Source organism: Neovison vison, chromosome 2 (assembly GCF_020171115.1).
Source record: "Neovison vison isolate M4711 chromosome 2, ASM_NN_V1, whole genome shotgun sequence".
Lineage (NCBI taxonomy): Eukaryota > Metazoa > Chordata > Mammalia > Carnivora > Mustelidae > Neogale > Neogale vison.
Genome location: NC_058092.1, coordinates 220,910,255 through 220,923,252, shown reverse-complemented (window position 1 = coordinate 220,923,252; position 12,998 = coordinate 220,910,255). Strand labels below are relative to the sequence as shown.

General features: G+C 38.6%; 1 protein-coding gene across 2 annotated transcripts in view; it reads right to left on the bottom strand.

Annotated features, from left to right (window-relative positions):
- Positions 1 to 5,625: 5,625 nt before the first annotated feature.
- The window catches only part of MXI1 (MAX interactor 1, dimerization protein), an 83,628-nt gene continuing 76,255 nt past the window's right edge, over positions 5,626 to 12,998 (bottom strand). For both annotated transcript variants that reach the window (XM_044240484.1, XM_044240485.1), the window contains exons 4-6: positions 11,956 to 12,070; positions 11,170 to 11,341; positions 5,626 to 8,177 (exon numbers count right to left, since the gene is read on the bottom strand). In XM_044240484.1, coding sequence (XP_044096419.1) covers positions 8,014 to 8,177; positions 11,170 to 11,341; positions 11,956 to 12,070 — 451 coding nt within the window. In that variant the 3' untranslated portion in view covers positions 5,626 to 8,013. The remainder of the gene's footprint in view (positions 8,178 to 11,169; positions 11,342 to 11,955; positions 12,071 to 12,998) is intronic.

The window sequence follows — 12,998 nt, the reverse complement described above, 5'->3', positions numbered from 1 at the left end:
GGGTGTGTTACCAGAAAGGTGGTGAAGTTCTAGCTGGCAGCATTGATACAGTGATTAAGCTTCAGTATTCTTGCTTGCATTCATCATTTCCACAGGCGAGAGTATTGAGTATGTGACAAAGATTTCAGTAAATCCTCGTGTACTTCGATTAGACATGAGAAATTGGATCCTCAAGGACAAACTATTTTTATCTTAAGGGCTTGTACTGTGTATAGAGGTGTTTGTACATTTTTAGTTAAAGGAGAAAATAAAAATTTTAAGACTTCAATATTCTGGCAAATTGAAACTTAGGGAAGGGAGTACAGTGTTGACAAGTAGAATTCTTTATCTTGTCCCTTCACCTCCCTCCCAACCCAGGAGGATCAGTTTTCCTTCCTGTAATTTATGGCCACAGGGTAGAGCATGTAGGACAGAATGAAAAGTGAAGTCTTTTTTAAATACAAGGCACAAATTAGGCAGTAGAGGGCTACTTAGCTTGAAGAACTCCTAAAAATATACTGTTCTTGTTACCAGTGTAACAAATCTCCTAATAATGGTATCTTTGAAGGATTGCAAGGGATCCCTTTAAATTCAGAAGCACTTGGAAAGAAATTTGGTACGATGTTAGACTACACAGGATGGGTTTTGGTGAGATCACCTTGGTACATTTGTTGGTATAGTAATTTACCTGTTATTTGTATAGGCAAGACTCTTGTGTTGAGACTTGTATCTCCTTTGACCCAAGGGCCTGCCTTTCTGCACATGAGTTTTCCTGGAGGGGCTTTGTAGGAGAGAGAGAAGGAATAATGGCCATACTTTATAAAACATTTAAAAAAAAAAAAATACAGCATGAGATCCCTAGTCTCTGTGTCAAAAGATGTAGATTGGCCCTTTGAAACGTGCTAGTGTCAAGTTAATGATCATGTTTCTGAACTAAACGAAAAGGATCCCTGGGGGCATGGAGCACCTTTGTCCTAGTGTATGCTTTCGTGAGAAGCATGATACCAGTGATATTTTACAAGGGAAGGTGGCTAAGTTCAAAACTCTAAAACCAAACATGACACTTTGTGATATATAGAACCCTCTGTTACAAAATTTAATGTAGTTTCCCCATCAAAAAGGGAGTCTTGAAGCTGAAACTCAGAATGAGTTCCTGACATGAGTGATACACAGCCTCCAAGTAGCTGTGGTTACACGGATCTTCTCAAAACTTGACATTTGACTTTGTTATTGATCATTTCAAGAAAGAACAGGCCCCATACCCCCCCCCAATAATAAATTTTAGTAACAATAAATTTAGTATCACAGACAACAAATGCTTTTTTAATTAACATGTAGAAAGACCACACTGGAAGAGCAAGGACTCTGGAGCCAGACTGCTGTTAGAATCCCGGCCCCTCACTTCTACCTGTGTGCCTAACTCTTCTTTGTCTTAGCTTTCTCAGCTGTAGAATAAAAATACCAGTTTCATTATGTAGTAAAGATGAGTGAGGTAATTAGTAAAGTGCTTATTAGAATACCCGAAATGGTAAACACAGTAGAAGTGTTTGCTATTTACTATGCAAGTGGTGATGGTGACTTGTTTTTCCTTAACCTTAACAATGACAATTCACATCATAATGGATAACAACGTCCATTGCTTATAATTTGAAGCCCATAATTATAAATGTATTACTGAAATGCTGTCAAATTACCAAAGTGATTAAATTCAGTACGTGCTAGTAGATGTTTAAATTTTTGTATTAGACTATTTTACGGCATGTCTCTGATGGGAAAGGTTATAATAAAGTTACCCTAATACTTGCTTGAAATTAAAAGAGGGATTCCTGGATCTGGGTCCTATTCCAGGCCACCAAAGTATATCTGTTTTTGACAAACACCAGAGGTGAGTGATTCTGATGTGCATCCCCTGAGCTAGAACCATGTTTTAGGTTAAATACAAAAACAGTTTGACTTTTGAAATGAAGGAAAAATTACTAACGGGCAATTTCCTTAGCCCAATTATTAAAATTAGGCATCAGACCAAAATGAAATGCATCTGTTTATCACTCATTATTTTAGTATGCTTTGTCCCAGTATATATGCATGTGGGTATGTTTCCATTACAATGCAGTTTTAATGCTGAGTATATCTGCCTTTAAAATAGGAGGAGAAGAGGCACCTGGGTGGCTCAGTGGGTTGTGTTCAACTTTTGATTTTGGCTCAGGTCATGATCTCAGGGTTGTGAGATCAAGCCCTGTGTGGGGCTTCACACTCAGCTGAGTCTGCTTGAGATTCTCTTTCCCTCCCTCTGGCCTTCCCCTCTTCCTCCCACTGCTGTGCATGTGCTAACTCTCTCAAATAAATGTTTAAAAAAAAAAAAAGAAAACCATCTTGTGACAAATGAAAATCATAGTTTTATAAGTTGTGACTGTAGGTTGTAATTATAAAAGGTGAAAAATGTCACTTGTGCAGATTCAGCCAAAAAATTTTGGAGCTTTGGTTTGGCTTTTTGCCTCAACTTGGACATTAACTGAAGACGAAAGAAGAAAAAAAAATCTTAAAACCAGTAGGGTTTTGTATTTGTTAAAATCTTTACAGTTCAATAAATATCTGCTGTATTGTATTATTTATATTATACTATGAAACAATCAGTATAAATGGTAATTTACCTAATCAACAGTAAATGTCAACATTCTTTATATCTAGGGTTTTTGAGTTGCAAGTTAAAAATTTTTACTACAGTGGGGAGGAAGAACATAGTGGATAATAGAACAGGTAATACCATAATTTAAACAAAACACAAGTAAATGAATCCTCTTATACTATGATTTTTATGTATAGGCAAGTTTTTAAATACCTTAAAAGGTGCAGAGACTAAAATTGGCATTCTAAGAATTTGTCCTGGCCCAGCCAACAGAAAGTAAAAAAACATATGTAAGACGAAGCTGTTAGAGTTCTGTGAGGTTCTTCGATTGCCTTTTCTGCTTTCCAGCTTATGTATACATAAAGGTGGTTCTTTTGTGGCCTTGACTGGGGTAAAGCAGATCTGAGCATACTATGGGGTTTGTGGTAGTTGACTGCTGAACTAGCTAAAATTACCAATTTTAGTTCCCAGGAAATAAAAACTGACAATTTACTTACACTTGGCACTTCACCAATTCGCTTTTATGAAATGAGCACAGACTTAAGTTACTGAAATTATTAAAGTTGTAATTAGTGGGACGCCTGGGTGGCTCAGTTGGTTGGACGACTGCCTTCGGCTCAGGGCGTGATCCTGGAGTCCCGGGATCGAGTCCCACATCGGGCTCCCAGCTCCATGGGGAGTCTGCTTTGCTCTCTGACCTTCTCCTCGCTCATGCTCTCTCTCACTGTCTCTCTCTCTCAAATAAATAAATAAAATATTAAAAAAAAAAATAAAGTTGTAATTAGTTTCCCAGTTCCTATCTTAAGATCACAGCTAAAGAAGCCATAGTTCCAGGCATTAAGAGAAAGGTTGCTTTTTGTTTGAAGAGCCACTTTCTCAACTTGAGGCCCAAAGTCATGTTGATTATTTTGCTGGCTTATGATTTGCCTTTCTTGGTGAAAACTGATGTGCTTTTGTCTTTTCCCCTTTCAAGCCCTGTACTCACTTTAGCAAGATGCAGTGCATTTCTGACTCGAGAAAGCATTCAGGCTTGGAGGACACTTGACTCTGTGTCCTGGGAAAACCAGACTTGAAGCCCGAGACCTGCAGCGAGGCTGGTCTTCCGTAGATGGTGATTGTCCAGTTGTTCGTTGCTCAGAAGTATGCAGGAAGGGGGACGTATCCCTTTGGTTCTTTTGCCAGGTTTTTCCCTCCAAAAGCTCTGTCAGGTTTAGTCGACGTACCTTTCAGAGTATGATAAAGCTGCTAGTTTAGAACCAACTGGCTTCTTAAATTTGTATTTTTAATATGCATTTTAGAGACACCTTATGGCTTTTATGTTTCTATAATGCTGTTTGGTGCCCTGATGTGAAAATCCGAGATCAATATCCCAGTTATTGCCCTACCAATAAAGACTTCAAGCATTCCTCTATAACAAAGAGCTAAGAGTTTGAGGAAAAGGAAAAAAATTCAAAGTTCTAGGAAGTTAGCTGGCAGTACTTGAAAAGAGCTTCGTCTAAGCCATTTCCCTTAACAACTGATGATGGTAATGAAAGGTAAAACAACCAAGAAGTGAGGCTGTCAGCCAGTACCTGTATCTTGAACTACACTTATTTGGAAGAATCAGATGTATTCCACAAGAAAACCAGTTTCCTCTTAGACCCAGTACATGGGCCAAGATTTTTTTCTTGGCAAGGCCAGCATTAAATATTAACTAGGGCATTATGCAGTGGTTATTACTAGTGTTTAACAGACTGAAGCTCGGGTTAGTCTTTTTTTTTTTCTTAGAAAGATCCAGGTAATCACTAAAACCGCTGATACATCAATCTTACAAAGTCTTTATTTAAAAAATTCTATAGGACATCAAAAGTGACTTCTTACAAAGTATAACCTGTCATGGAATTCTGTGAAAGTGAACCATTTTATTTATTAAAATCGTCTTTTTCTGCAAGACCCAGAGTCAGAATAACTCAAGTTCAAGATTAAGGATGAAGAAATTCGAAGGTTGCATTCATCAGAGAAAGGAGAAGTACAAACCTTATTTTTCTTTTGGTGCTACAAACTCCTGGGTTGAATATGTGTGGGGATTTACATATATAAGTTTTAATCCTTACAACCTTTCAAAATAGAGGTAGTATTTGTAACAACTTTTCAGGAGGAAATAGGCTCCATGAAGAAATTAACTTGCCCAGAGTCCACAGCAAATATTAGAACCAGTATTTAAATGTGACCCAAAAAAACCTGTTCTTCCCAGATTATGCTGCTGTTTGTAGGGAGTTTGGAATTTTTGAGATGTAAGGATAATAAAAGAAAGGGGGGAAAGGCAGCTCCTGCTTCTTCAAGTGGAAGAAAAAAAAAAACTTACCAAAGAACCTTCTCCAAGAAGTTAAACAATTTTCTTGTGAGAAATGACCCAGGAGGCAATGTGGCCTTAGGTTAGGAAATTTCGCCTCAATAATCCTCACTGCCTTTTAAAATCCCTTCATAATGCTAAAAGCTACCATCGTGGGGACTAGAAAAGTCGTTTCTACCAGAGTTCTCATACCTATTCTAACCAGAAACTACAGTCTGACTTCATCAGAATCTTCTTTGGTAATAAATAGGCGCTGAAATAAGACTTACCTCTATCTATTAATATATTACTCAGGCATTTTACATAAAGGGTACCTTAACTCAGGTTAGTAGGTAGGGGCTAAACGGGAACTTCCAGACTTATTTTCAATTTAGGTGGATAGTTATAGCCAAAGGGATACCCTAAAAAGTCCTTAAGAACAGATAATAATGGCTTTGTGTCCTACCTGAAGCAGTTAAGATTATCGGGTACGTTAAACCATCTGCAGTTAGGTTACGTGGAGTTACCAGTCAAGAAGGCACCTGTTTAAATTACAGAACAGGAATGGCAATGATTCAAATTGCCATTAATTCGGACTACTGAAGTTGTATTAACTTGAACATGTAGGGGATAGTTGCTTCTTAAGGTGTGGATGCTCATTCCGATTTTTTCCTTCATAGAGAAGGGTGGGACAAAAAGCACTCGGGTGTTCTTCATTCACAATTTTTATTTCTTGCAATTAACTTTTATATCTTCAAAGTCGATTTGTCTTTTAAAAAATTAATACTTCTTATTCATCATACAATCCACTCCCCTCCCACAAGGTAAACAAACCCAGGGAAAGAGTAATTTAGAGGGCAGTTGAAATAGTTACTGTAGATTTGTGACAAAGGCTTTCCAGACCACCAACCTGTACATATACAACAAAATGGCAGCACCTCAAGGTCTCCTGAATGAAGTCCGAAACTCCAGCCCGAGGCGAGTGATGCCAGTGAATGCCTTGAGAACAACAAAACGGAAGCTTCGTCACTGGCTTCCATTTACTATCATGGTAGTTAGCAGAGTCTTTAAACTGTCTCCCTTGGGAAAGTCAAAAGTAAGCAAATACATAGAGCAACATTTTGACCCAGCCAGGAGTAATTATAAGTGAAACCAAAAATAATGGACTTGGGCCAGAGAAATGAATTTATCATGTTTTTCATTAAGTCCCCAGCACCTGAAGTAGCAAGTTCTAATAATGGGCTTCTAAAGGCATGCAGTTTTTCACACATCTACTTCAAAGGATTTCTTCCACTCAAACAGAGCACAATCAAGGATAAAATGTTTTCGGAGGCACAGGAAGAGCACAAACAAGTATATGCTGAGGCCTTGTGTGTGACCAAGATGGTACACAGAAGCAGTGAAAGCTGTCAAAGTGCTACTTACAAAGGATAGTCTAACATTACACACACAAGTCAACTGCACTGCTACATATGGTGGTCTTTATTTTCTTTTTCCTTGCCCAGCCCTACCTAAACAAAATAAAACTACAGGACTGAAATTAACAACCCATTAAAATCAGCAATAAGTTACGAAAATCATAAAGCTTTTTTTTTTTTAAGTAATTAAGGGTAGTTAAATTATTCAAAGTATACAAAGTCCAAAGAGCCAGGGGTAAGGGGGTCCAAGAAGGCTTCCTGGGGTAAAGGAGAAGGTGGGGTGGGGTGGGGTGAACACCTTGGATTTGGAAAGACAAAGGTAACACATGACATCAAAGTGCAGGCTAGAAAAGAAATTTCACTTAAAACGTTTCTGAAAATATTGGGAAGAGCAACAACAGCACCTGCACAGTGGGACTGTGAGGAAGGAGAGAGACTGCCGGTAGGAAAACGAAAGCAAATCTTTACAATAAAACGAGACAAGTGCCGAACTCAACTATGTTAAGTATTATATAGCGTGTCTACTATAGATATCAGATGGTTAAAAGCTGGTAAAAGGTAATGATTCTAAAAGAAAATAAAAACAGCATTGACCTTTTCTCTACCTAGCCCAGACCTCATTCATTTTGTGCACTATAAAGAGTGAGGTGTGAGGTGTTTTATCATTATCAAATGCTGCATCAAAATAGATGATTTTTTTTCCCATGTGTTTTTCCACTATAAAAGACATCTATGTTCTTTATGGACAAGCTTTAAAAAGATGTCATTTTGGTTTTCAACACATACAAACAGTTATCAAAATCTGAAATAAAAATGCTGCCGTGGCTCAGACCTTGGCCTGCTAATCTGCGTGCACCGATTCTTCTGGCCCACGCAGACACAGAGGCATGGAGAGCTTTTTCCTTCTGGCCCCTCAATCCGAATTCATAGGCCCTGTGTGGTAGGGGCTGTCATACTGCCCCCATGCTGCCCAAGGGCCTAAGGGCGGCTGACTGTCGAGCTGGCGGTGGGGTGCCCTACTGAAAACAATGCAGGATAAGGTTAGCTTGCTTAGCATGGAATCCAACAGAAAGCTGAGCTGCGTGATGATCCCTTTCAAAAGGCTTCATGGGAGTCTCTCCTTTTGCAGAGCATGAAATGAGCTTGCTTTTTTTTTTTTTTTTTTTTTTCCCAAGAATTGATCATCCACAGGCTTCATGATAAGCTGTCCCAGGCTGAGTTCTAATAGCTCTTTAGCCATCCAAGTTAATGCCTGATTATCTTTTCTTCTCATTACTATAGGTTTGATTTTGTTTTTAGGACCATAAAACTCAGGAAGGGTTCATAACCCCATCCTTAAATGTGTCTACTCATTGTATTATGAGCAAACTACAGAAGAAAAAGAGGACAGAATCTCCAATGTCCTCTTTCAAATAAACCAAGAAAATTTCACCAAGTTTTCTGCTGCCATTAGAAACATTTTCAAATATGAATATTATGAGTATTTGTTCTGCTGGGGAGGCTCTGCCCCACTTTTTGCTAAGTATTTGCTTAAATAGAGGTCTTTCGACCCTTTTGTTCAAGTATAGTTTTGTTTAGTTTTAAAGAGGAGACTGCATCATGAACCCAATTTAAGAGATTGTTTGGATTGAGTTGGCCCAGTGAATATTTTGCCCTGCACTGTTATGTCATGCTGGGTTCTAGGAAGTGAACGAAAGTTTGACACTGGCACTGGAGTAACCCTCGTCACTCCCAATACTCTGCAGGCTGCTGTGGTCATCAATGTCACTGATGCTGGTGGTGCTGATATTGTCCACTTCTCCATGGGAGAACTCTGTGCTTTCAACATCCACTTCAATCTCCTCTGCCAAAGAGAGAAAAAGAAGAACATTAGTAATCTGGACTTTCAAAAACTAATGAGAAAAGGGCGTAAGAAAAAGGGATTATGTTTTTGTAGTGTAAAATAATTATACAAGCTTATTATCCGTGATCTCTGGAGAACAGAAGTAACTAAAGGTGAAGAGACACAGGGATACATTTTGTAAAGGGGAATGTCTGGTAACCAGTGGTGGTCTCAATCAGCAAGTTTACTAAAGCCTTTGACGCCAGTCCGTCTGGACCTCCCACCAGAAGAACTCGGCCTATTTGGGAATTAGTGCTTAATATTAAAAAATCCCAACCCCAAGTGCTTTAACTACATCTGTTTTGCATTAAACTAGAAACTAATTCTCAGTGTTGTTTATTAATCAGAGTTGCCTTAAAGAGGGAAAAAAGCATTAGTTTAGTATAGGTGAACTAGAAAATTTATCCATTTATTCTTGCCTTTGGCAGTCTCATTCTACAGACAGTTCTACAGACTTCTAGGATTCATCACAAAGACCTCTGACTACCCAGTAACCAAACTAAGCCAGTCATTACAGAGTGAACTCTGAGGGATTTATATTCAATTCAATTTAATTTTCTTGAATGAAATATAGCTTGAAATGAGGGTATGAGCCTGAAAAGTCTCTGGATTATAGTAAGATAACAGCAAAGGCATTTCAGTGATGGTATTTAACTTTACTTCAAAATCAAACATGATTTTTTAATCCCTAAATACATATATGACTGGCTATCAACAGTGTGTTAACTACTACATATGCAATCACCAATACTACATAAAATACAGTATACATTTTAAAAAGCAAAAGGCAGTTGAAAAACTGTTCTCTCCCAGAACAGCCAGAATGAACTCAAGATTCTTCAATTCTTTTAAGCTCAAAGTCTGATGTTTCGTATCTGGCACTGATTCTAAGGGTTCACACTGATCACAACTGCTTTAGGAAAAGTGAATTCTTGCTGAGCCCAAGAAGACAGAGTAAGTTATTTCAAAGAGTATTATTTTCAAAAGGGCTTGTTGCTTCAAAAAGTTTTAGAAATCTGTTTCTAAAATGCAGGCATCTGTCCAAACAAGCTGTCCAAACAATCCTATGAATTCATAACTATTTGTTTTACATCCATAATGCTTCACAGGCTATTTGGTCTTTCCCGGTATCACAGAATACTCATCCAACCTACAATTAGAAAAGAGAATCAAAACACCCTATCCAACAGAGCTCGCTGTACTCAATCATCACAAAGTAAAATGAGAGACTGGTCTAGCCAAATGGACTGGAGATCGCACTAAAAGTCCCATGTAATACTGGGAAAGAGAGCTTCTAGATGAGAAGAGGAAAAGAGGTTCTGGCACATGGGGACTACTAAAAAAAAAATGAGAACTATAATGATGAAGACACACTCTTTCTCAAATTTGGAGGTGGGGTGGGTACAAGGACAAGTTAACAGCAGGAAGGGCAGCTGAAACCTGCAGACCTAACAAAGTCAGACAGCTAGTAACCAGTAGAAGAAAGACTAGGATCAAGGTCTGCCTCTTAATTTGGGGTCATTCTTGCTACAATTGTCAGACAGATGCAGCATGTCCCCAAGGTTCCTGCTGTTGTCTCTGATAAACTTTTGTTCTCTGAAATTGAGTGCCACATAAAAACAAACTTACACAGAAAAACAACAAAAACAACAAACCCAAGGACTCCTAGGGTTGTGTTAAAAGGGATCAAAAATCAATTTGAAATGCTTCTATGGAATATAAGAAACTGAATGATGGGTACATGAGAATTCAATATTCTATTCTACTTTTGTGTATGTTTGAAAACTTCCATATAAATAGTCAAAAGAAATTCTTTTGTCCTTACAAACAATTCTTTGTTTTAGAATCCTCAAGATCTCATGAGCTCTATTTTCCCTAATATAAAGCTTCAAATCATGACCGTTCACCTCTGGGATCTTCTATTGTGTTGTGAGGACTGATGTGGTAGGAGCTTTAGATGAACAGATCAGTAAAATTCAAACAAAATTCCTGGTTTGTTCTTGGTCTTTCGTTCTGCCAAAGACAAACAGTCTGGGACAGATGGAAAGAGAAATGAAGGGTGTGACCTTTAAAATACAGACATAAAAATTAACATGACCAGTGATGAAACATAACATCATGTATCTTCCTAATACAATAAATTGAGAAGAGCACATCACTTCTGTGATATTTCTTCCCCCCAAATGTAAAACCTCCACTTAATAATGAGAAAACCTCAGACACTTGAAAGACACTATGTAAAATAACTGGCCAGTATTCTTCAAAAGTGTCATGGTCATAGAGACTGAGGAACTACCGAATGCAATGTTGGATCCTGCATTGGATCCTAGGTCAGACAAAGGACATTAGTGGGAAAACTGGTGAAATATGAGTAATGTCTATTGATTAATAATATTACATGAATGTTAATTTTCTGGTTGCACTAACTATTATGTCTACAAAAGATGTTAATAGTAGGGAATCCTGGGTGAAGAATATATGAGAACTCTACCATTTTCTATATAAGACACAACTTTTCTGTAAGTTTAAAATTGTTTCAAAGTAGAGAGGCGCCTGGGTGGCTCCGTTGGTTACGCGTTGCCTTCCGCTCAGGTCATGATCCCAGGGTCATGGGACTGAGCCCCGCATTGGGCTCCCTACTCAGTGGGGAGTCTGCTTCTCCTCCTCACAGCTCATGTTCTCTGTCACTATTTTGTCTCTCTCAAATAAATAAAATCTTTAAAAAATTGTTTCAAAGTAGAAAGTTAAACATACGTACCTACATAATAAAGAATAAAAAAAGTTCTATAGTTCATTCCGGCATTGCTTGAGCACGTTGTGACTGCACAAAATCCAGAATGGTGCAGTACTGGCTGAAGAGGAGAAAGCAAATACAGGGCTTTCCAACGTACCCTGCCTAAATTTAGATACAGGGATGCTTAGTATTTCATTAGGGAAGAAGCAAACAGCCTACCTCGCTCTGAATCAGAACGATCTGAAGAAATAGTCGATCCAATGCTGTCCATTCGTATTCGTTCCATCTCCTGAGGACCCTGCAGCTGTTCCAATCGCCGCTTTAAAAATCTCTGTTCTCGTTCCAAGTTCTCTAGCTGGTGCTGGCTCTTCCTTTCAGCTTCTTCAAGTTTCTAAAATGATAAAATGATACTTGTGTACAGTCCAGTACAAACAATAAAATTCATTCTTAACTAACATCTTAAAAGTTTTCTTCTTTGGCAGAGAAGACCCGAATATACAGGTATATACATGTGTGTATCTAAAAACATATATAAATACGTATTTTTAAACATCAAAAATCATTTTCTTCATTTTTCTTTTCTGTCTGTGTGTAATGAATGCTACATGACTGTAACGGTATGGAATTCGCAAAGTCTGTGAAGTTATCTCCGTAACAGAGAAACTTGCTCTGCGCTCTAGTTCAATGGAAAAATACTGGAGGACACAGCCAAACAACGTCATCTCCACCAGAGGGCACAATTGCCTTCCTTCTGCAGATCAGCAGAGGAATTGTTATTTTCCTAGTATTCCCAGCTCCTCAGATGGCCATGCTGTCAAAACAATTTAGTTTAATCAGGTTATGTTGCTCCCATCAGATTAGCTGAAAAGTTTTCAGGAAGATTCCTCTTGAGGTCAGTTATTAAGGAGGGCACAGTGAGCTAGCTGATGTTTATGAACAGGAATCACTGCTTATAATGAAACAAGGGCTGAGACAATCCCGTACAAATATGAAAGAAATTCTCACCTTGATGTGTGCTTTGGCTTTGTTAAGCAAACCAAGTGTTGTGTGCCTGGTACAGTCTGGTCCTAGTGGAATCAGAACTTTTAAGCGTTCTAAACACAGGCGCAGATGAGCTCGTCTGCAAAAGACAACAAAAGTCAAATCAGCACAGCCTAAAACAGCACTAGAAACCTCCTAAAGCCTATTTTAAGATAAATAATAATTCACAGATTACTTAGTCTATATCCATGTTACACCCCTAATTCTTCAGTTGCAAAGTACGTGCAAGTACAGGCACGCTTACTGGTTTTCGGGCTCTACCATGACGTTTGTACTCCGCAGACACAGTCACTTCAGATTACTCTCCCCAGTGGTAATCTCTGTCAGAGATGCTTTATTTTTAAGCCACTCCATAAACTGTCTCCGAGTGCACTAATGTGGAAGTAGGAAAGCATACCAGGGCAGGGCAATTAATTGTATGGATTTTGAATGCCTAGAATGACAGGCTATAGTAGAAGTTTTCAGCTGGAATAACCTCAGGGAGTATAAAATGCTCAGGAATTTCCATTTCTTCTCTCCCATCTTTTACACACACCCACACACACCTCTCTCTACAACTGTAGCCATCCTGCAGTGTTACCTGTTGTTATGTTAGGTTGAACCACAGAAAAATTCTGATATACAAGTCTCACTCATAAAAATGCCAACTTCTTATGATTCTACACATTAGAAACAGCAAAATGGTATGACCGGCTAGGACAGGGTTGGGCAAAATAGATGGCTCTGTGGTCAACTTCAGCCACTGACACAACAACCCAGGAAACAGTCCCCTGCTTCCTAACATCTCAGTGCACCAGTTCATTAGTTTAAAATTTTTATTTCTCTCCCTCACCTCTCTCTCTCATTATCCCACCTCCAATTTTCTACACATTGGGAAAAAGGTAGGTAACAAAAAAAAATTTTTTTTTAAGATTTTTGTTTATCTGAGAGAGAACACGAGCAGGGGGAGGGACACAAGGAGAGGGAGAAGCAGGCTTCCTGCTGAGCAGGGAGTCCATTGCAGGGCT